We start from the raw sequence: 25169 nt of genomic DNA on the forward strand, positions 1-25169 counted from the left end.
GACATCACACTACCAACATCTAACAACAACTAACTAAAGATTCTGCCAAAGGAGTTCAACATCCATCGATAATTTCTTGGAAACCAACAAGAAAGTTACCGTTTCTTCCTCTCAGCTCTGGCACACCTGGAAGTGGTAATTATTATAAATATTATCCCACACACATTGAGGGTAAACAAAGCTAGGAGGCAAGAACATGAACAACTTCTCATTTCAATAAGTGACAAACATTGTCAATATTCTGTCTCTGACTCTCTGGAACTTTATTAAAGTGAATTGTATCAATTAACCAAATATTGTCGTCTAACTTATTATTCAGTTAATATCATCAGAAAAGACGGAGCGTGTGCAACTTGAAATCAGGAGGCTTTGTCTCGGAGGATGAGGGTCAGCGGATAAACTGAGACGCTGACAACCGACACTGAAATAAAAGAGACTTTGAGGACATTTTATTCACAACTATACACGTCTGAGGCCCCGGTGGTGATACCGATTCACAAAACTTCTTCACAAAGTGTAACCTCTGTTCATAATGCAGAGATAAAACTGTCATACCCCATCGAATTCTATACAAAAACTCTGAGCCTAAAATAATGTTTAATGTTTGAATAGACAACGGGGCCGTCCCACGGTCTCTAACAGAGCCATCTATATTACTTTAACTGAAGCGGAGGACGGATGGAACAGTGAGTGGATCGTATTGCATCCATCTGTTACGAATGATGCGATTTCTTCTGATCCAGCTGGCTTTATGTGAGGCCATCGCTCATTCGTTCATATTTAAATGTCACACACACTCTCCAGCACTCGGGCAGGTACAGGAAGTGGTTATCTCCCTGCATGTGGAGTGGGCGTGTTAATTTAAATCTTTGAATGTTTTTGACTTCGGACCACTTTTATAGATGTGCATATATCAATATACACTTATTGTACACTTCCCACCGTCAAGAGGGACACATGAAGGGTCTCATTGAGTCCACTTCTGTTTGCCTTCACATGGAGCCTCTGTCTGTTGTGTTTCAATCATCTCTGACAAATACAACACTATCCGAGGGACCATGAAGTGTCTGTGTACGCTGACGACCTGCGGCATTCACCAGATTTTTCACGTGTTGCATAGATTTAATGTAATTGGTGTCTTTGGTGCCACAGTTCAAATACTTGAATTTCATCAGATTTGTGTCGTGTCAAACGGAACACTGCCCTTCTGATCTTACTGAAAATAACTGCAGTATTTGAATGCATCACCTGCCAGCATATCTGCCGGCTTTAGGTATTTTGCCCAGAAATGAATGCGTTTCTGTGTCTGTTTAACACATTATAAACACGCTGATGGCTTCTATATAACAGCAGTATGGTCATAATTTGTGAAAAATAAAAGACTTTTAAGTGTTGTTCTGCAACAGCTGACTACACCAGCGTACACCGTCCAGGTCCTGTAGTGCACTACATGTTTCCATACTTCAATTCAATTCAATTTAATTCAACTTTATTTATATAGCGCCAAATCACAACATAGGTTATTTCATGGCACTTAACACATTAAAGTCCTTACAGCAAGACGTTACAATATTATACAGAAAAACCCAACAATTCCCACATAAGCTAGGAGGTAAAAAAAAAACCCTCCTCTTTAACCCTCCTGTTGTCCTCTGGTCAAAATGACCCGCAGCTGTGTTCAACCAAGTTCTATTTTATTTTCATATTTTTTTGGGATCATTGGTGACAAGGAGGCTGTGAGGGTTTCTTTAAAGAATGATGACCAATGATCCCCAAAAAATATCAAAATATAGAAATAAAATGGAACTTGGTTGAACACAGCTGCGGGTCATTTTGACCAGAGGACAACACGAGGGTTAAGAGAGAAAAACCTCCAACAGAGGGAAGGAAAAACTCCCTCTTAACAGGAAGAAACCTCCACCGTGTGAACGCACTCATGCACTCAAAATAGTGAGTGTTAGTGTGTAAGTATGGGATTCAGACACGACGTCAGACTCTCCTGTAAATGTCAGATATTTTTTGTTCCCTGATGAAAAAAAAAAAGATTTGTCTCTTCCTCTTGTTTGCATTGTGGCTCCGGAAAGTCTCTTTTGTTGTCCGTTTTATTTGCGAGTGATTCCTTTTTGTTTTACTTTCCGCATCTAATTGACGACTCCCCTTGTGTCCTTATCTTGTGACCTACAACCAACTCAGTATTACCACACGAAAGCAGATACAAAGGGAACGGGGGTGACCGTCAACTGCTTGTCACACTGTATAAAAGCTGCCCTACGGAGGAGTGACGTGGAGCACTGCCGGACACCTCTCTTTGAGTGTACATGTATTTGCTCCTTCTTGCAAGAATAAATGTCCGATATGTTTGATTTTGAACCACGCCTCTGAGTCATTTTTCTAACATTCTCCTATTTACTAAAGCACTCTGCGTTTCTGAGGTTATTCGATTCTGCTTTATAATTGATGCCGCTACATCGCAGAGACAGATGTTGGACTTTTTGTTGCACTTATCAGAGGGTAAAATAAGATTTTAAAAATCTCTACATATAAATATGGATTCGTAGCACTTAAAAATTTAACTGGAAATCCGCACTTGAAAGAATTTGACTTTGCATGTCTATTTTTTGTTTTTATTCATCAAATAGTTCACCCTTTTTTGATGAGCATTGAGAGCGGGAGGCTGCGTCAGTAGTGTGATCCTGTGTTGTGGAGGACCAAAGGGAGGTTTGCTACTGACGCATTTTCGACATTGTATTTGCTTTAATATATGAAACCGTGAAAATGCATCACATGAAGCACAAAAAATAAACACAATTTTACACTTTGACCAGCTACAATTTGTATACTGGACTGACTCCGGCTTCCCGAGATAGTTGTGATGTCACAAAATCAGACGAATATCAGTGGAGATCAGAGATCTGATGAAAACAGCCTGTTAGCGTCAAACTCTGCACATATGTCACTATGCACTGTTACTTTCAAACATTCCAGAAAAGTAACAGCAAAACCCAATATTGAGCTGAAGGAGACTTTAAGGGATCTGAATACTTCTTGTAGCTCTGTGAAACAGTGATGGAGGAAACACCGGTGCTTTTCTTATATTTGTCCACCAGATGGGGCAAAACACAAAGAGGTGCTTCTGCAACGAGACCAGCACTCTCAGCCAATCAAATCGAAACATCGTTACATAATTTCCCTGTTATAGATTTCTTAATTTCTCCCTGCTCTGTGGAAAAAGGGAGTAAAATTCCTCCTTAATGAGAAGCAACAGTCATTTCCTTGATGCATATATTGAAAGTGACGCTGGTCAGATGACAGTGAAACCTGCATTGTTACACTGTCCATATTGTTTTATTTGTTTCCTTAATGCATCCACACAACATACACAACACACACACACACACACACACACACACACACACACACACACACACACACACACACAGTCTACACAGGACCTTCACGCCAGGTTGCTGGTCAAAGTTTTTTATGAAGACCAATACAAGCTGATTCATGTTTGAGGAACTTCAAAGTTGCTCGCCGTACTCACTCAACATGATCAATAATTCAAACCGAGGGTATTCTTGGTTTCCACTCAGTGAATGAAAATAAAGATGACAGCTCCAACTTTTCTGCTGAAGAGTTCGAAGAGAGATGTTGGGATTTTTTGCAAAGCATAGCACCAACTGGACAGCTTTTTTTTTTTTTTTTTTTTTGGGGGGGGGGGTAGGTTATAGACAGGGTGAACTGTATCTGAAAATAAACCTTTTTTTTTTTAAAGATATCACTTGATATCCTCTCTTAGATATGAGGCTCTCAGTAAAAGTGTGTGTGTGTGTGTGTGTGTGTGTGTGTGTGTGTGTGTGTGTGTGTGTGTGTGTGTGTGTGTGTGTGTTTAACCCATCATACCTCAGTTATTACAAACTAATTCTGTTTAAATCTTCACACTTAAGTTTCATTTCCACTGTAGATCCCATTTTTTCCAATCGGAAAAAATAAAATGTCAGACTAACCTTCATACTGTATATCGGTGCTAGCACCTTCTGGTTCTATACATCCACCAACTAGTCAAGGTGTAGTTTCCATCTACGTCCGTCCAGATTCATATGATATGGGTAGAGAAGACGTAGAGAGCCAATAAAGCTGATTCGGATAAAAATAACAAAGTGGTAGACAAGCTCCAAGCTCCAAGAAGCTAAAAATGCTAAAATGTGAATGCTTCACTCACATGTTGAACCCAACAGCAGAGACGTTCTTTACAATCTGCACAGCATCAAGGTGAACACGATAACAGTATCTGATCAAAAGTGAAATATGGTCATGATCTCCCCTTCTGTTCCTGAGATATGGCATTCAATAATGGACAGAAAAGTCTTTTTGGAGAATATTATGATGTCACAGTAAAGTTAACCTTTGATTTTTTTTTTCAATATAAAATGTCATCACTTCATCATTTTATCTGACTTTATCCGATTAGGCGTTTGTTAGTTTTCTCATAATCACTGCATGAACTCGAGTTATGGTCACAAATGTGTTTTGTGAGGTCACAGTGACATTGACCTTTGACCTTTGGCAAACAAAATCGAATCAATTCATCCTTGAGTCCAAGTAATGTTTGTGCCCAATTTTTTTTCAAATTATTTCAAGGGGTTTCCGAGATATTGTTTTCACGAGAATGGGATGGATGACAGGCCTTGACCTTGACCTTGACCTTGACATTTAACCTTTGACCCCCCCCCCCCCAAAATCACATTAGAATATTCTACAGTCAAAGTGAACGTCTGTGAAGATATTCATTCAAAGCGCTCCTGAGACGCCACAGTCATAAGCCTGGGGGTTTAATACTTTTATAAATAAGAAGTATAAATATATACTTTTACTACTTTACATTATAACTATAGTACGGCACTAACAACTATGGTACCTTTTCAGATCAGTTTAGAATTTATGATGGATTATTGAAGATGAAACAGCATGAAGCAGTTATAATATCACCAACATCTCAACCAATTACAACATTAAATGACCTCTTACATATCGATGCATCAATAATAAACCTTTAGATTAATAATACACTCTGTCAGTTCTTTCTCTTTTAACACTTTAATCACATTTTGCTATCATTCAATCAAAGTTAGTGCAAATCAAAGGGATGACTGACAATCTGATAATAAGACACTACAAATAATATAAGTACAACTATGAAACTGAGACTGAATAATTCTACAAGTCAAATATTTTGAATGCAGAATTTCTTATTGTAATAGAGTCTATGTTATGATGTGATACTTTTACTTAAGTAACTGATTCAAATTCAAATGTTTCCATCTATTAAAGATATGTCGGGTTTGAAATTTTCACTTAGTTTAAACATCATCCTGTTACAGAAATATGTGTAGCTGCAAAGACAGGCAGGTTGGGGGGGGGGGGGGGGGGGGGGGGGGGACAAACATGATCCAGCCTTAAATGTGAAGGTTGAAGGGGAGATCAGAGCACATTGTGGTGAGAAGTTCAGCCCTCTAACAAGAATATTCGTCTCTCTCAGCCCTGTCTGTTTATCCTCCGAGGGCCACCTTGAGCTACCTGTGGAGCAGCCAGCAGTCCGTGATGATCCATTTCATCTGATGTTCCTCCCTGCCGCAGATCCTCAGGCAGCGTTTGCTTCAATCAACACCACGCCACTAATGATTGCGTTACATTTAGGCTCCCCGCGCGCCAGGAGCCCTTTGATAGGCCCTGTTCATCGGAGCTCTCATCAGTGCACAGCTTCATTAGAGGCGATGCCCGAAGGGGGAGGGGCCACTCTTTCTTTCCTGTCGGGCTATGCTGATAGATAAGTATAAGACCCCCAGCAAGAATGCGATCACATTGGAAAAAAACAAGTCATTGTGTCGCCTTCTCCCGGTCGAGTCAGAGACGCGCCAACATGCAGCAGCTGATCCTGCCCGTTCTCCTGGCATCCTTTTGGACAATCTGCACAGGAGCAGGAGGTAAGTGTGCTTCCATTCAAAGCAACTCGGTATTTATATTACTTTAATTTCTCTGCCATTCTTTCAATCCAAAATACCAGGGAATATGAAAGAAATGGGACAATTAATTGAGTGAAGAGATATTTATTCTTCTTTTTATTATCTTCTCTTATATTATCTGTAAATGTTCGTCTTTGCAGAATTTCAGCTTGTCTTTTAATTTAAAAAAAAATTAAATTTGTGACCAAATTCTGTCACGTTATTTTACATCTGATCCTGCCGTCGATTGATTGTTAATATTCAGAGTTATATATGCTGTGATATGTAATTCTTTAAATCATTTAAAAACAAATATGCATGACTGAAAGCTTCTATGAGAACAGCAAGTTAAAGTTGCATTTTTTACCAGCTTTTCCAACCGCGCCACTTAATCAATGAGAAAGTTGCGTAATTCCACGAATCTAATAAAATAGAAATTTTAAGATTTTGAAAAGAAAAACGATCTGCTGAGATAGCACCGAGATCACCACCCCGCACCGAGACAGCACCAAAATCCGCCTGCGTGACGCGCTCCACATGCCCTGTCTGTCACGCTGATGTGGCACCGGGCATTCCTCCAAGTGTCCGACAGGCTCTTCTGCTCCTTGTATTTACACCACTCAGCTGCCTGTTCAAGGGCACAAGAGGATACAGAGATCCTGCATCAGCTGAGACGGAGACAAAAGCAGAGCTGACGGAGCTGAGATTCCCTGAGAGCCTCTGTGAGTCTCCCTCCCTCTCTCTCTCTCTCTCTCTCTCTCTCTCTGGTGCACCTGCTCGGATCCACGCTGAGCCAATGACAAACGTTTGCGTCCTCGCTGCTGCAGACGCGTCATGCGCAGCGCCAATGTCTCCAAATTCACGTCGGTCGATTGCCTTCATTTCAAAGACAAATCCGCGATATTTGGCACCAAGACTCCGTCGGAGTAAAGAAGCGGCGGTCGCTGACTGAAAGGACTCTTAGTGGGACAGTCACTGTTTCACAAGTGCGCACACCTGGAAGGACGAAATAACCAATGCTCCTCTTTGTGTGTGTATGTGCGTGTATGTTTAAACTCCGAAAATAAACACTTTTTCTGTCTCATAACGTGATCAAATCTTTGTTTTCTTTATGTTTGGACACTCAAAGTGTTTGATTAATCAATGAAAGAGACAGTCGTGATAATCAAAATGAATTAAAGCAGGTGTTAATTTATGGATTGATTGCCTTAATCGCAGCCTTCAGTTTTCCATCAGGGCTTCACGAGCTAATAAATATTCCACTATGCTCCTTCGCTGACTGATATATGTGGCATCCAGGGAAAAGCTATTTTTTTTTAATATCTGATGTAAATTTGATTTGATATCTTTTTAGTTCCTTTTGCTTTACGAGTTGGAGATAAAGCGCCTCATTCATTCCGTGTTGCGCGGAGCAGCTCTGAAAGCTGCAGCGCCTTGTCTGAATAGTTGTCATAATCTCCTCCGATAATTTAACACCAAATACCCACAGGCACGCGGACAGAGCTCTGATGATTACGAGTTTACTCACATGTGCAGTGAGGACTCAAAAACTGACCAGGACAAAGTCTGTTTCTATAAAGTGGAAAAAACTGATCCAAAAATAAAATCTCTCTTACCACCAAATCTCAACTGGAGAAACATTTTGGCACGTGACGGGCGCTGGCATAGCCTGGTCCAGTCTGTCTTTTACTTTGAAACTTTTTTGGGGGTGAAATGCGGTGTTTACAGCGCACAGTTTATGTCTGGCTCTGCATGGCGCACACAACACAATGGCATGAAAAGCGCCGTCTCCGCTGGTCTCACTACGTTTTCAGATGTGGTCGACGGGCCGGCAGACGGGACTTATTTGTTTTCCTTTCACTGCCTTTTGTTTTCTTCTTGACAGTTTCCTCAGTTTGCTCTCTTGGTAGAGCTCTCAGATCCATTGAAACCCATTCATATTGTTCATTTGCTCTGCGCCACACAAAAGATCAAAGCCGAGCGCCGATTGGTCAGAAATTGTGCGGACAGAAATCTGGTTGGCTGAGATGAGACCAAGTCAGCGAGTCATAAAAATAGATATTTTTCCGTGATGGAGGAAGTTTCTAGATTAAATAAGTATTTTCTTGAGCAAAACTAGCAATACTTCATTAGTGATGAAATGCCTACATCACAAATATTAAGAATAGGATTTATTCTACTAAGTAAGTAAAAGTCGATGCAGATGAGTGTTCTGCATATGATATCATCTATGAAAATGTCATTATTTCTCAAACATTTTACACTTGTAGTTGTTACTCTAAATGTTAAAATCCTGGTTAATAGTTGTCAGATAATAAACAAGGGACTAAAAAAAGAAGTATAAATTTGCATAAAATAATAAAGTATTTGTACTTAAGTATAACACTTGAGAAAATGTACTTATTTACTTCCTACCACCTACCACTTACAGACAAACAAAGAACAAGTTTCCAAGTCAGCTCCTGTCATATTCTATAAAAAGCAGCCAATACCGAGGTCACGACCGATGGCTGACGAGCTTTATTATCACCGTCAGGAGATGGAATTGATCCGTCGTGTCTTTGTAGGACTCACAGCTGTGGTTCTGAAAATAAAAGTTACCACCCAAGCTGTCAGACGTTGTAGGCAAAAGTGAGCCAAGCTTTGAAATTCATCATAATCCTTTAATACGCTCAGCATCCAGGCTGAAGCGGCAGAGTAATGACAAATTGCTAAATTGTGAGATTTTTTTTTTCTTTCTCTGCAGTGCCCACGCTCCCCTCACGCACAAGAAAACCATGCTACAAGTAAAAAATAGATCATAATAATTTTTTTAGAAAGTTAATATAGATCATAAAATACATAAATATCTCTTTATACTGGAACCAGCGCAGTGGATGATGGCACCACTGTTTACCACTTCAAATGTTTACCCCCTGCTTTGTTTGTTTTCAGTACCCATTATCATGCCGGAGCAGGAGGAAAAGGCTTACCAACATGACAAAAAAACTAGCACCGACTTCCTTCACAAACACGGGGAGAAGTCCTTATACAATTCTGATAACAGAGCAGCACACCCTCCCCGTATTTTTCAATGGCATGTTGTGTTTTTCATAAATATTTGATTTGTGAGATAGCTGCAGATATTTGTCTCTGAGCAACGGATGGAAACATGCAAACCAATGGTGAAATATTAATAAACCCTTGCAGACAAACGTGAGAATGGGACCTCGCAGATGCAAAAGATTGGCGCTGTGTTTATTCTGATAGCACGGAAAGATAAAGCACAAACACCAACTTTTTGTAAATAGGAAGACAATTCCTGTGTATTAAGGGTGTTTTGTGTGGCCGTGAACAACAGCTAACTTAAACCAAGCGAGAGAACAATTCATTGTTTGCAATAAGGAAAAAAAAGAAAACTCATCTGTCAATACATATAAAAATCTGTCTGGACTCTTGCCAGCATATATGGCACGAGGAAACATCCCATTCTGGTCTGACATTGGTCTAAGGCCTGCTTGTGTCACCCAAAGTTCATTAATGCAGGGAACTAACGGTTCCGGTCACTGGCATCAAGTGTGTGCGTTTGTACTCTTCACAGTATTTGTTGTTGCTGTGAAATATTAAGATGAATGTATGCAAGCATCTTGTCAATAAAAACGTTTTCTTGATTTGATCTTGTGTGTTTCAGATTGGTGCTATCAGTCCCAGTTTACCTGCGATCATCAGTGCAATGGTAAATTCATTCTTTATTTTCAAAATAAAATTTTAACAACTTTATTTATTTAGCACTTTTCAAAACCATACAAAAAAATAACAATGCTAATACTTTCAGTTCAAACAAGTGAAATTACACCTGTGGAAGGCCGTTAAAGGTCCTCTGGTTTTCAACAAAAACTTAGGAATCATTGACATGGAGTTACCAGAGGATCTCAGCCTGTACTCAAGCTCATACTGAGTTAGTTATAATACAATCAGGAACAAATCCCATACACTAAAATGTTCAAATCTACTCTGAAACATGCAGGCAACCAAAGGACAGATGCTAAACTTCAGGTCATAGGCAATCATACTGGACCTTGTGGTGTCTTTGCTGGAGCCTTCTGAACCAGTTTAAATACTGACTCAGGTGGGAGGACAGACAGTTTGAAGTTTGAAGCTATGATTATAACTCTTGACTTATTTAAGGTTGCAACTGACAACATGTTTTTGACTTCTCCAAGAAAGACATGCAGTTTGTTTGCAATATTGCTGGAACTGAAGGAAAAGCAGATCTGAGAATTATTTGTATGAAAATGCAACCTAACATTATGCTTTTGAAATTCTTGACTTAAACATATATATATATATATATATAGAATAGTACAGGACCAATGAGTGATCCCTGCAGTACTCCAAGCATGTGGCGGATTTCAGTGTCCTCAACCAGTTATTCTAGAGACATACTGTATGGATCCAATCAGTCTTAAAGTAGTAAAACTAGAGTTTGGCCACTGTGAGCTGCTAAAAGATCACAAAGAACCTTGATTAATACTGTGCCAGTGTTACAACTTGCTCTGAAACCAGACTGAAACCAAAACTGACATCAACTTGTCCAACTCTTTTACCGCGGGTGTTTTTCCATGTTCTAGCACCAGAAAAGTGGAACAATGCCTACAAGGACTGTGCAGGAAAATACCAGTCACCCATCAACATCGTCACCAAAAAGACACTGAAAGATGAGCGTCTGACTCCATTCCAGTTCAAGAACTACCAGCAGATGTTCAAAAGCTCTATCAAAAACAACGGCCACTCGGGTGAGCTTAGTTTCCGTTACACGTAAAATATCCATCGCTGTTTGGAAGCTCTTGTGTGTGATCTCCTTATGCTTGATGTGTGTGCTCTCCAGTTCAGGTTGGAGTTCCTCATCTCAGCATCATCTCAGGTGGAGGCCTGTTGGGCGAATACAAGGCCGTGCAGTTCCACCTGCACTGGGGCCACAACGGAGGGCTCGGCTCCGAACACACTATCGACGGGGAGCAGTATCCCATGGAGGTACCCCAACCTTCCCACGACACGACACACACAGCCTGTCTCTCACATGGTCAACTGTTACTGTGAGAGAGCGAGCGTATGTGGAGAATTACAGATTCAAGCTGTTGTGTTGGCGTGGATCACATAAAGGCAGCTAGATAGACATAAACAAACAAACAAAATCATAACTTCAAATTAGTTATTACCTTGAACCACACTCTGTCCACTGATTGAAACGTCATCATTTTCTTTTGCTAAAGGAAAAAAGTACTGTGTCTAACAAATCTAAAGCACAGTCTTGAGCCAAATAAAATCATTTGGATCTTCCTAAAACCATCCAGTCATTTGATTTATGATAACAAAAATGTTGATTTTCACTATAAATGAAAGGATAGTATCTTAAATTAAAAAAGTGCTATTCTGTATTTTTCTTACACCACGAAAGATCAAAACTAACAAACTGTTCCTCTTCCTGACTGAGAAGCACCGACTGAAGGTGTTAGTCCGTTAACAGATGTGAAATACATACTTTGGTTTTTAATGGAGACTACTTTCAGCCATGGATTTGGCATGTTGCTGAGCATCTAAGGTGCATTAAAAGTTGATTTACAATAAATCACATTGCCCGTGTTCGTCTTAATGAAGCTTGAGACCCATTGATTATTAACTGCAGATCAGGCTCTGCATTTTACAGCTGTTCGTTTTATTGAATTCATTAACAATCAGAAAAGAGCGAATTTAAGAATATCACCAGACTAATCCCATAAATGGTCACAAATCCTGATTGGCTTTTTGATTTTACAATTTATAGTTGTTACAAAGTTCATTCTGGGATTGACTGACGATTATTGGATTGATTATTCAAGCTTTTCTTTATCATAAAGTCTTTTAGGACACATTTCTGATGAACAGCTGCTGAACCTGAGTTAAATATCTGCTGCTATTGTTACAGCATGAAAGCTCTATAAATGTTGCAATCCATAACGCTGATAGTATCGTGCCATTTTTGTTTGTTCCCATTTACAAAAAGGTTCTACATGCATTGTGTAAAAGATGAGTTTGTAAAAGTGGTGAAAGTTGTAATATTTTCTCTACAGCTGCACATTGTTCACATAAAGAACCAGTACACCGACCTGACAACAGCACTCAGCGATCCAGAGGGAATCGCAGTTCTTGGATTTTTTTACGAGGTATCCCTTTAAAATTCTCCACTGTCGGATCAAACTACTATTGCAGACCGAGGAACCAAGTATGACATGAAACAATAACTGACGTGTCTCTTCCCATTTTCAGAGGTCCAATAGTGCGAACCAAAAGTATGAATCCATCATCAACACTCTGCGAAACATCAGACCTACGAGTAGGTTTAATGTTCTGAACCACTGACTAAAAACATGGCTGCAGCTTTGTTGCTTGCTAATGTTCCTTCTGTGGTTTTCCTGTTTTCAGATGGAAACACATCTTTGTCTTCAATCTCGCTGACACAGTTGATCCCGTCTGAGCAGAACCTGACCAACTACTACCGTTACAAAGGCTCTCTGACCACGCCGGGGTGCACCGAGGCCGTGGTCTGGACTGTGTTTGAGAACCCCATCCCTTTGAGCATTGAGCAGGTCAGAAGAAGAAACCAACTGAAGCAATGCACCTAAATTTAGTTTGAAATGTTTCAGATATTTTCTGTAATTTTACGGATTTTGCGTCAAAAGACAGCCATCAAATTATATTGTTTCCTTTGAAGATCCAAAAATGTTTCACATAAATATTAATGTTACGTGAAATTACATTTTAATATATTTTACACAAAATCTACATTCGAAATCTAAAATGAAATTTCAGAATAATTAAAACACTGCTCTTATCTGCTTAACATGAAGCATTCATATGCTTCTTCTTGGGAGAATTTATGGACACGAGCTTGTCAAATACTACTAATGCCAAAGCAGCAGATTAGTGCTGCGGCTGTTTGAGCAGGAGAAAGATTTAACTAGTTTATATTCAGTAGTTTCATAGTTCTAGACTTCTGCTACGCAAATTCAAATACATTTTACTTTTCTATAACTTTAACAAGCTTTCTGGAAATTGTTTATGAGATATTGGGATATTATTACTGCTTTGGTCCTTGAACAGTTAAATTGAATCAACCATGTGAGAAGAGGCATAAAAAGTCAGAGCTTGTGACAAGGACCATGTGACAAAACGTAGGGAACCACTGGTTTAATCTTTAACAATGTGTTGTAAGCATATTATAACTCTTTTCACGTAAATCCCTGATCTGCAAACTCATTGGTAATTAAAGTTGCTAGATAAATATAGTGAAGTGAAGCAAAAGTACGAAGTAGCATAAAAAGAAAATACAAAAGTAAAGTAAATATACTTCCACTGTTGTTCCTGAATGTGGAAACTGAGATTAAAACACTGCCTTCACAGACTCCGTCTGATTACACACCTCTCTACCCACCGACTCTGTCGAGAATGTGGAGCCTAATATTTCGTTAATCCTCTGCTTCTCCAGCTGGCAGCTTTCTCCGAGCTCCAGTTCCATGACGGAAAGCAGATGGTGGGGAACTTCAGGCCCATCCAGCCCCTCAACGGCCGGCAGGTGTTCCGGTCCGGAAGTTCGATGATGCTGGCCAGCTCCGCCCTCCTGGTGGCCGCCATCGCCATGGCGTTGGGACTGTCCCGACCCAACTAGAGCGAGGCGTCCCGTGCTGCACTGCGACATCCATGAGCACAATAAGTTCTGCATCAATCCTCAGCTGAGCCCTGGTTTGTAACACCTTTATTACATGGTTGCTAAGACGATGGACCACGTCGTAGTGCAGGCGTGACTCACCTGGTGTTCCCCCCTTATGACACAAATGACAAAGGCATTCGAGGTATGCCTTATGAAAGGTGCTGTAAGGGTCCGATGAGCATTCATGCATGTGTAGTGAAGCAGTAGGTCTATTTCAGCATTATGAATGTGCCATAAAGCAGGTTAACGAGCACTCAAAGTGATAGCTGTATTCAAACTCAGCACCAGATCCCTTAGTCATGGCCCAATTTTTCACAGCATCATCCTAAGCAGAAACACACACACACACACACACACACACACACACACACACACACACACACACACACACACACATCCTCACACACTGTAGGCCTCATCCACCTTGTCCAATGTCAGGTAAATTTAGTCTTTGGTAATGTCGCAGTGAGTAGCTCATGTCAGCCCCAAGACCTGGCACGTGATGTGTTGTTCTTAATGGGGCATGTGAACAGCATGGAGTTATAAATAGAAGAACTGAGTCACAAAAACAAGCTCCATTTCAAAGCCAGCGGTCAAAGGAGTCAGCAGTTCTGCTTTTCTCTCAAAGTCCAGGAGCGCCCAGCGCGACTGTTAGGTGAACCCCACGCAGCCACTCAGTCAGCAGCTGGTTTGGGAATGGGCGGGAAGGGGCTGCAGTCTCTCCTCCCTGAGTCAGAGGAAGCTGACACCTGAGGTAAAGATGAGGATGCAGAAATGCTCCCAGTGTGCTTTCATCTGCAGCACTGAGGACACAGCATCACTTTTCCAACCAGCGTCGTTATTTTCATGCATCTCAATCGTGAATCGCATGAATCCGCATGTCTCGATGTTCCAGATGTTTTAGTATGAGCATCACACACAGGGCTGCAGGCGTGAAAGCTGCACAGTGCTTTCCAAATCCATTCACACACGTCAGTCACTCCGTCTTCCCACTTCTAAACCCTGAAGTTCAGTGAGTTAATCGTGAGAACATGTGACTGTGTTCATGGCTTGTATTACAGGCTCTGAGATGCACTGAATGTTATCGACTGTGAATTACACCCCACTGAGTCCTCACTCATTTATTCAGGAGGACTTGTTATGTATTCTAGTGAGAGATCTGTGCAATTTTCCAGCAAGATTTATTGTGATGATCGAGCAAGGAATCTGTATATTTTCCATTGTTTTAATAAGGCATCAAGTTGTATTTCTATGCTGTGTTATTGCACACATGTATTTATGTACTGAATGTGTATATTGATATGAGATGAACAGTTATTGTTATTTATGTATTACAGTTTATATCGTACTGAATGCACATATGAAACATCAAGTTGTTTGTGACCAATCAAGTTTACTTATGATGTTCAAGTGTATGAGACTGTCAGGTTGTAATGCTTGAAAGTGTCGTAAATAATGTGGAGAATGTATTCCAGATGAACAATAAACTACTTACTTGCCTTTTTAATGACAGCGTCTTCTGCCTGCTTCAGTTCAAGCTACTTGAGCCGCTGATCAAAACAGTGTTTAGACTCTGTGTCGGTCTGGCCCCGCATCTCCGCACTGTGAAAACTGATATCACAGTACACTCTGTTGGCTCTGTTGTTTGTCTGCTGGCTCAGACACACAGACAAGCTTCTCAGTTTGCTGACCGATTCCCCCTTCAGGTCTGTCAGGAGAGTCTGAGACCGCTCACGGATCGCGATCCCTTAATCCTTTTCTAATTGACTTGTTCTTGATGTTATATAGGCACTTTTTGGCCAGAGTTTACTTACACAATGAACAGGAGATTTTTGTATTAAATGCAGCTCACTATCAAAGCCACCAAACACACTAAAAATGTGAGACCCCAGGCGTCTTTTTTTTTTTGCCAGCCTCTGAAGCAGTTTGCAGGTGCCTCTTCAAGTTATGTTACATCCCATCCTCCACCTCTTTTGCTTCTTCCCCCTCTCATTAAGGAATCAAAAGGCTTATTGTGACAGACAGGCTTAAGAAGATAGCAGCCTCTTACCAAGACATGCAGGGAGGCTGAGAGAGAGGACACACAAAGGCTTGAATGAAAGCATCCCGTTCATTCCCGTGCATAGGCTCCTTCAGTTAAGCATCAGGACGGATCAAGGGGCGGATGCTTAATATCTGGCTGTGGCACCTCACGTTCCTTTAGTCAACAGGACAGCGCCCATACAACCACACTAACTCCTGAATCTCTCCTCAGATGCCCCATGTCCCCGCGGGTCTCTGGGACAAAGGGCGCCATTTTCCCTAGGAGAAACCAGAGGCATCCTCATACTGAATGTGACCCTCCCTTCACCAGGCACAGTAGCCCATCAGATATCCAACTGCAGTTAAAGGTCACTGGGCCGCTCTTTGTCAGTGTGCTCCGGAGAAAAACAAACAGTGTCACCTTTACTGCGTGTCCTCTCCCCATCTCTTACATTTCCGTATCTGCACCAAACTGTCACCGAGATATAGTGACCCAATCACCTTTATTCCAATCCAATCGATGCACCTGCTAACCTAGTTGTCGTGCTGCCAGGAATATAACTCACTGACGTGTCTGCCAGCTATGACGGTCATGAAGATGTAACATGAGCCAGAGGAGGGAAATCACCCTCCTCTTGCCAGCTAATATAGCAGCATCTCAATGATCCTGTTTTTATGGGGATAAGAATCTGGACGAAGTAATCGAAAAGGACCAAACATTAATTTCCTTTTAAATTAAACCCAGAAGAGATATAGGCTAGGAGCAGAATGATGCTTTGTCCTTCAAAAGTTTACCGCACAATGGCTTTCATTCTAGGAAAATTGCACAAATACAGCAAGGGACCATTAACTGCTAATATCTTTGAAGGAGCCTGCTTATCACAGTGCAGACTCTGTTACAGCTGTTAGCATACAATTCCCATCAGTGGGGATAATATTATACACAGCAGCTGACATCAGTTTACATGCAGCGCTGTGATAAATGATGAGAAAGAATGTGAAACAACTTGAAGCCTTTTGATCTCGCAGAGATTTTAGTTTTAACAAAAACTTCATTCTCCCTTTCAGTACCACTTGCTCATTAATTGCAGGAGAGGTCAGAAGTCGTTGTGGTTAAAATGAACACAACACAGTGAGCTGGGATGTCTTAATCTGTAAACCTTGTTTTCATCCTGATCTGATCTCGGAGGTGTTTGAGGAGCACCGTGGCACCGTGGCATGGATGAGCTGCTGCCGAGGCGGCTCAGTGCTCCCGGTGTTGGACCCGTGAAAGTGGAATCAGTAAAACAGACGGACTTGGCTCTGAGGCTGCTCGGCCTGCAGTCAGCTAAAGCGATAGGTTAACAACTGTAATCCCTTCTGGGATCAGCAGCTTTGGGAAAGTGATCAGGATTAGTCTGGTCTATAGTAGACGGTAGTTCATAGAGGGATAAGAGAGGTGGACTCCCTATCAGAAGAAAATCACCCAAAAACATGTTGCTCTACAGCCAGGGGGGAAACTAATCAGCGACTGTGTCTCAACCTTCTTTAAAGACAGAAGTTTAAAAGATACGTTCAGATTTTTCCAGTTTCTCTTACTGTAAAACAATATCAACATGTCAATGTGCAGACTGAAAGAGTTGTTGTTCACTAAAATTATTCCTCCTGTTGCTACCTGGTATCACACCGAAGCATGTAATACACCTGTCCGTCCAGACAAACTGTGTCATTGTCACGTTTTACCTCGTCTACGTGTGAAAAGTAAGATGCTTTAGGTTTAGGCACCAAAAACCTCTTGAAAAACTCATGGTTTCGATTGAAATAAGTCATTTTACATTGGTAACTTTACATGCGTTGTGTAAGTTACTTAACGTACGTTACATATGTTAAATACGCAACATTATGTAAGTAACTTACTGTTATTACTTGCTCGTAAGTAATTATTACTTTCTAGTAATTAACTATAAATTACTTAAAAGAAATCCACATTGACTTTAGCTTTCTCACGGACTCGATCCGATCATCCAGTTGAAAGTCCTGTGTTTGTTCCATCCAACCACCAATGACCTTCTCCGAAAGTGGACCTAATTACTCTTTACTTCATCACATGACCTCCTTCTTCAGTCCTGTTCATATATGCATGTACCTTTCACGCCTTGGTGAGACAAATTGTGACACTGATCCAGTATCCTCTAGCAGATTGACGGGTGCAATACACACTTTGGCGTGATACCAGGCTACATGTTCAGACCAGCCCCCGAGAGAGCCCTGCGTACATGACTCCACAATCCTCATTGTGTGAAATAATTTAAAGCTACAACATTAGATAATATGAAGCTTCAAGTTAAACCAAATGGACCTTCCGAATAAATGTGTTTTTACCACAGACAGTATATAAAGGCAGATGTAACTTCTCGGTCTGAAAACACAAAGTGACTTAAACTGCAATACAACTACGGTCCAGTAGGGGTTTGTTCCGTAACGGCCCTGGCTCCATAGACTCCCATTCAACTTCTCGAATGAAAAATAAAGTCAGTGAAGTTTTTCCACAAATCATTATGTTGTCGTTCACTAAATCCACTCCTTCTGAATAGTTTTCTGTTGGTCTGCTTTTTACCTTTCTGTTGCACCCCAGTATTGTCGATCAACACCAGGATTCTGTAATAGTAATAGTGGTATTATTATTATTCTATTATTATCTTATTGCTTCCTGTATGCTGCTGTAGCGAAAAAAAATTTCCCCTTGGGGATTAATAAAGTAACTACCTACCTATCTACCTACCTACCTAGTAGTAGTAGTAGTAAGAGCTGTGGACAAAATTACAATAAATACATGGCAAGAGGAAAGGAGGAAAAGTTTTACAGTTACTGTATGTTGTTATTGTACATCTCGGGAATTTATTTTTGTTTGTTCTGCTCTTTAAACAGTAGACATGTTGTTTATTTGATTATTGTGTTGTTATGGAAGGAGCCAAAAAAGGAAGTCGTTGGGTCACAGACCAAAGGGCCAATCATCATCAACATGGAGCAGTTCTGCCAGATTTAAAAAAGGAACCTACTGGGTCTGCACATGCCAGCCACACATAGGCAGTCACACATAGGCAGTCACACATAGGCAGTCACACATAGGCAGGCTTGCAGGTGCACGTTTGTGGAATCTGCTGTTGGAGGCATGCACTGGACGAAAGAATGTAGATTTTGTTGCACATCTTTTATATTGGCGTAAAACTCTTTCAGTACACACTGATGAGCCAAAATATTATTAAAACCCCTGTAAATGCTGCGTTTAATTTGTGCCATGTGGTATCAGACACCAATATGTTAGCAGCAGATCAGTTTAGTCCTCTAAGTTGTGAGTTTGGAGCTGCTGCAGATAAAACTATTTCCACCATTTCACCCAGCGGGTTTCCGGTCTGTCCCTCCTCAGGCCACCGTCAGTGAGTACTCACCGTTGCAGGTCAGCAGCTCCCCCACATGCCTCCACATTTCAGACCCGCTCTGATTCAATTATCTCTCCATAACAATTTGGCCCTTGTCAAAGTCACTAAGTTCTGTGCACCTGCTCATTACTGTCACATCCAACAGCTGACATGTTCACTGACATGTGATGTTGTTATGAGATAATTAACTTATCATTCATTTTATCTGTGAGTACTCATCATGTTTCAGCTCATCAGTGGACATTTGGGAATATGAGTTGTTCTGAGAAAGACTTGAGACAATGTGACCCTATCCTTCAAGATGACACGAACGTTGTTTGCACAGATCTAAATTGGAGTATTTTTGTGAGTGAGATTATTAAATACAGTCCCTGAAAAAGCACCTCATTCTCCTCCCAGTTCACATATTTCCTCACTAACAGAGCTCTTTTCTCATAATCATAATGACGCGACTATGTGACCTCCAGTTCTCTCGTGGTGTAATATTAACACAGTGAGGTGTAATTCATGCTGGATGCCTGTGAGGTGTGCAGATTTGAAAGGGAGCGGGTTTTATCCTCTTTTTTTCCATCTGTAAACCCTGATTGCTGGGAAGGTTACGCTCTGCTCACAGACCTATGACATAAGATCTGGCATTGTCTGCGAGCCACAGCAAAGATATGGTAGGTATACCCCAAGTAAACCCAAACAAAGTAAATTTGCTCACAAGGCCAAAAATAAAGTGTGAAAAACTTTTGAATATCTTTCCTGCTGCAGGTTGTACGGACAGAAATGAAAATATGTGCACAAAGAAGCTGATATCATGGCAGTTTTGTTGCGACAGAGCTTTATGGTGACCCCGAGTGCAGACTTGGAGTGAGGTGGCGTCAATCAACAGGAAGACGGCCCAGGCCGGGTGAAAGACAGTCCCCTTCTAACAGAAACAAAGGTACCAGCGCTCACAAAGAGCTGGAGGCAAACACTGAGAAGTCGCTCTATTTTTGACAACAATGTTATTAGGCTGCATTGTTCTCAGGGCACCACAGGCCAGTGCACGGGGTGAGGGGTCTTATAAAAAGTGAAAATTGATGTGAAGTTTCAAGCTGACCCAACATTCCCGGGGGAACCTGATTTAGGACACGTTTTTCCTGAACGACTGCTAAGACATCAGAAGTGTGATTATGTACTGATCACCAGTGTTCATATATTTTCAATGACAACAGTATATTTTGTCTGCATTGTTTTTTCCTCCATGTTTTGAACAATTAGGATTCCCAGAAATGGCCACAGAAATCCTGGCAGAGGTGAGTCTGCAGTACGCAGAGCACACTCACATCCTGTCGAAAGCTGATGGAACGCCCACATCCACACGAGGATGTGATAATACCTGTTCTATTATGTACCTCTCTACTGCCTAATACAATCCGTCCCCCCCCATCTTCTCCTGGTGCCACAATTTGAGTTGTGGCCGGTGGCACACCCTGCTCACCCGGACGCCGTGAGGAAGCCACGGCCGCTCTCATTTCCCAAATTGAATTTCATGAGTCATTCTGACCAGTCACAATGGCAGTCAAGTCTGCTGCATGCTGGTACATCACTAAGCCCCCCCCCCCCCCCCCCCCACCACCGGCACTCAGCCAGAAATCTTGGCTAAAAAACAAAATAGTTTGTTCTTTTTCAAAAACTAATATTTGTATTTTTGAAGAAAGGAGACACAGACAGGCACACAGACACACAACTGCAGGATAACAGACGAGAGGCAGTATGTCCTTGGACTTTTGTTCTGTTTAGTTATTTAATGCGTGTAACTTTCAACAACAACTTCCAATGTTCATAGCTGGAGTATTTTAAAGTGTATGTTTGATGCCTTTTCATTGGTCAGCAGCTTATTTTGCAGTAATGATGACAGACATGTTCAGCCTCCATCAGCAGTTCCAGAGGTGCATTAGCACCTGCTGGAGACAGATTATAAAGTTTCTTATATAATCTGGATTTTTTTTTTTAAAGCCTCCGCTGCTCTGTGACTTCTCACATTTATTCATAAATAAGTTTCACTGTCACGGCACGAGACACGTAACATTCAGCTCACCTTTCAAGGACAGCAATGAATTAGTTGTTAATTGGACAACACACCTGCCCATGATGTAACTGACACAGAGGCAGCTCTGATACACGGGAGGATAAACATGACGCTACTACAAGTGGGAATTCGTATGTTGAGATAAATAAATGGTGCTAAATCTTTGTGCCTACAGAGCATCTGTGAACTGCAGAGCATTTCATCTGCTTCCACGCTGTATAATCCTTATAATGTTCAAATGTGCTCATGTTCTTAACATGCAATCTTCTATCAGTCAATATATGTCATAAACTCATGTTTGCAGCCTCTCTGATGGTCTGATTAATGGACAGACCTGCATATTCAGATACATGACTCTAGTTTTCATATTAAGACATTGGTCATGCTGAACTGATATGAATTTATTTATAACTATGATATAGGACACACATTACCACGACCAGTTTGAGACTTCTTAATTTTGACTGATGCAGTAATCCAGATTAAATCATTGACTTCCCTATTGACTCATGTTGAACCATCACTTCAATTCAATTCAATTCAATTTTATTTATATAGCGCCAAATCACAACATAGGTTATTTCATAGCACTTAACACATTAAAGTCCTTACAGCAAGACTTTACAATATTATACAGAGAAACCCAACAATTCAACAATTCCCACATAAGCTAGGAAGGAAAAAAACTCCTCTTTAAGGGAGAAAAACCTCCAACAGAGGGAAGAAAAACTCCCTCTTAACAGGAAGAAACCTCCGACAGAACCAGGCTCAGAGGTGGAGAACATCTGCCTCGACCGGTTGGGGTGAGAGGAGAGCAGAGAGAGAAAAGGACAGCATAGCGATAGAAGAGAAGAACTGTTGGTGGAGACGACGATCGCAGAGCAGAGACATGCAGCTCCATGACGGGACATCTGCAAAAGAAAGAACAGAAACTACGCGAGCGAGGGAACTGAATGGAGACAACAGATAATAAGAAGAAACTATGGGAGAGAAAAAGATGGTGAGGTATGAGTCAATTAAAGAGTAGGAGGAAAGAAAAGAAGTTCAGCATGTAACGAGGTCCCCCAGCAGCCTCGGCCTATAACAGCATAACTAAGGGTTGGTTCAGGTCTACCTGAGCCAGCCCTAACTATAGGCTTTATCAAAAAGGAACGTTTTGAGTCTACTCTTAAAGCTAGAGAGGGTTTCTGCCCCTCGAACACAAACTGGGAGCTGATTCCACAGGAGAGGAGCCTGAAAACTGAAGGCTCTGCCTCCCATTCTACTTCTGTAAACTCTAGGAACCACAAGTAGACCAGCGTACTAAGAGCGAAGTGCTCTGCTAGGATTATATGGTTCTATAAGATCTCTAAGATATGACCAAGCTTGGTCATGTAGAGCTTTGTAAGTCATCAAGAGAATTTTAAATTATATTCTTGATTTCACAGGAAGCCAGTGAAGAGAAGCTAAAACTGGATAAATATGATCTCTCTCGCTAAATCCCGTCAGTACTCTTGCTGCAGCATTTTGGATCAGCTGCAGGTTTTTTGACGAGTAATTTGGACATCATAACAACAAGGAATTACAATAATCTAGCCTAGAAGTAACAAACGCATGAATGAGTTTTTCTGCGTCACGCTGAGGAAGGATTTTCCTGATTTTATTAATATTACATAGATGAAAGAAGGCAGTTCTGGAGATGTGCTGTCTAAAGGACAAATCCTCATCAAAGATGACTCCAAGGTTCCTCACAGTTTTGCTGGAGGCCAAGACAACGTCATCTAGAGAAACTAAGTGATTACAGAAAGAGTTTCTGAGGTGTTTAGAACCAAGTACAATAACTTCTGTTTTGTCTGAATTTAGAAGCAGGATATTTTTGGTCATCCAGGCCTTTATGTCTTTTAGACAGGCTTCAAGTTTTACTAACTGATTAGTTTCATCTGGTTTTATAGAAAGAATTAGCTGAGTGTCATCTGCATAACAATGGAAGTTGATGCAGTGCTTCCTGATGACATCTCCTAATGGAAACATGTATAAAGTAAAAAGTATTGGGCCTAACACTGAGCCTTGTGGAACTCCATAACTAACTCTTGTTTGTCTGGAAGATTCATTGTTGACATGGACAAACCGGAATCTATCTGATAAGTAGGATTTGAACCAGTCTAATGCAGTTCCTTTGATCCTCGTAACGTCTTCTAATCTCTGTAATAAGATCGTATGATGTTCCCTTAAGGGGAACAACTACTTGACAATGAGCAGACGTGTTTGTCATTGATTATATTGATTCGGTGTCACCTTACAGTGATGGGTAAGTCGTGTTCGGTGGGTTGAGAAGAGATTATGGATGAAAACAGTTTCCTCCTGCTGGTGGAAACTTTAGAGAGATCAGTGAGACCGAACAATATAAAAATGTTTCTCGTGTAAAACCAAAGCAGTCTTTTGTTCCTCAGACAAAAGAGAATTTAATATCTCTAAATCTTTTCAAGACCTCGATCATGCACTGTAAACTTGTCGGTCCCAGCATCAGCAGCAACTGTTTTCATTTGTATATCTGATTTAGTACATTTCTAATCCTTGACTGATGCCTTTTTATGTAAATCTTTCTTACTGTAGATGAGTCAGTTCTTTTCTCAAAAAGAGTGCTACCGATGAAAATCAGCAATTCTCAGTTTCACAGATACTGAGAAGATGACATAATGCAATTATTTACTGGACTTTCAGTGTGTCATTTTTGAGTTTACGGAAGTGCAGCCACTTCTATAAAATTTTAGTCATTGTGTTGCATTACTTTCCTAACAAGTTCCTCATGTAAGGGTGCAGTGTGTTAAACTGTCAAAGACAGAAATCAGCTCAGTTGCATGTTACACTTGTAATTCCACCTGTTGCAATGTCACTTGGAACAGCTGGTTGACTTTGTATATACTGTATTTATAACTTCACAGGTTGTTTCACTGCTTATTGTTAATCAGTTACATGGTGGTTTTTGCACCGGACACTTTGAAAAATGGTACACATTGCTAACATGCTGTACTTTTAGAACCAATAACATGGTGATAGTTTTAGATGAAGGATCAATGTTGTTGCATTTCATCTTCTGTGTATCGAGTATGTGCTTCAAAATATCTGCTCTTCCACAGAGACGTAAACGCAGTGCAGCCTCTGTAATGAAAGGCCTGCTTCAGGTCAAAGGGATGGCTGTGTCTCTCCGGGAAAACAGCGCCGATCTTTCCAGAAGCTGGTGAAATATTTTCCATATATTGTTATACAACCTTCCCTCAGGGAGCCCTGGTGGGATTAGTGGTTCAGTGGCTGCCAAAACTGCACGTTGGGCAGACGGAGTAAAGCCTCATCTCTGACGCCTTTACAGGAGAGGAAGGAAAGAGGAAATATCAAAGACTTCCTTTTCTTTTCTTTCCTGTTAGTTGACTTTCAGCAGGTCGTCATTAGTGCATAGGTGAGCCATTAAAACAAGAGACAGTTTCTTCATCAGGCATTCGTTTCACAGCTGAATGAGGTTCAGGGGCGTCTGCAGCCCAGAGGTGTAGATCATATTCAACTCCTTCAATTTTACGCTGAATTAGACAAATGCTCCAGTTTCAAAGGGAATGCGTCGGCAGGGTTTGGAGGTTGAGCATTATTGAATGTTTTTGTGGCGAAGTCAATCATTCACGCAAACACACACACACACACACACAGACAAGTGCACTGCATGAATACATACAAGAAGCCAGCAAGGATGTTGAAACAGTCACATCAAAACAACTGCAAAGGTTGTGGTTGCATCATGGGAGTAAATATTAGGATATGACATTGATGTGATATTTTGTCAACACTTCACATATGATGCTGTTATATTAAAACCTATCAGATGACTTATCAATCCCATACATTCTGCCCTCCTGTCGGTCCAGCAGGTCTCTTGGCAGCTGATTCTTCTGCTGTGCAGTTTGGGAGACTGTAAA

General features: G+C 41.0%; 1 protein-coding gene across 1 annotated transcript; it reads left to right on the plus strand.

Moving 5' to 3' along the window:
• The first annotated feature begins 5593 nt into the window (after window positions 1–5593).
• ca4a (carbonic anhydrase IV a) lies at window positions 5594–15228 on the plus strand. Its single transcript, XM_069147026.1, has 8 exons — window positions 5594–5984; window positions 9673–9717; window positions 10613–10777; window positions 10870–11015; window positions 12092–12184; window positions 12288–12354; window positions 12444–12607; window positions 13507–15228. The coding sequence occupies exons 1-8, from the start codon at window positions 5852–5854 to the stop codon at window positions 13684–13686; spliced, it is 993 nt and encodes a 330-aa protein (XP_069003127.1). The 5' UTR covers window positions 5594–5851; the 3' UTR covers window positions 13687–15228.
• Window positions 15229–25169: the final 9941 nt, after the last annotated feature.

Source organism: Embiotoca jacksoni, unplaced genomic scaffold, assembly GCF_022577435.1.
Source record: "Embiotoca jacksoni isolate LCO1_2020_lvr unplaced genomic scaffold, fEmbJac1.0.p SCAF_13, whole genome shotgun sequence".
In the NCBI taxonomy this organism is placed as follows: Eukaryota; Metazoa; Chordata; class Actinopteri; family Embiotocidae; genus Embiotoca; species Embiotoca jacksoni.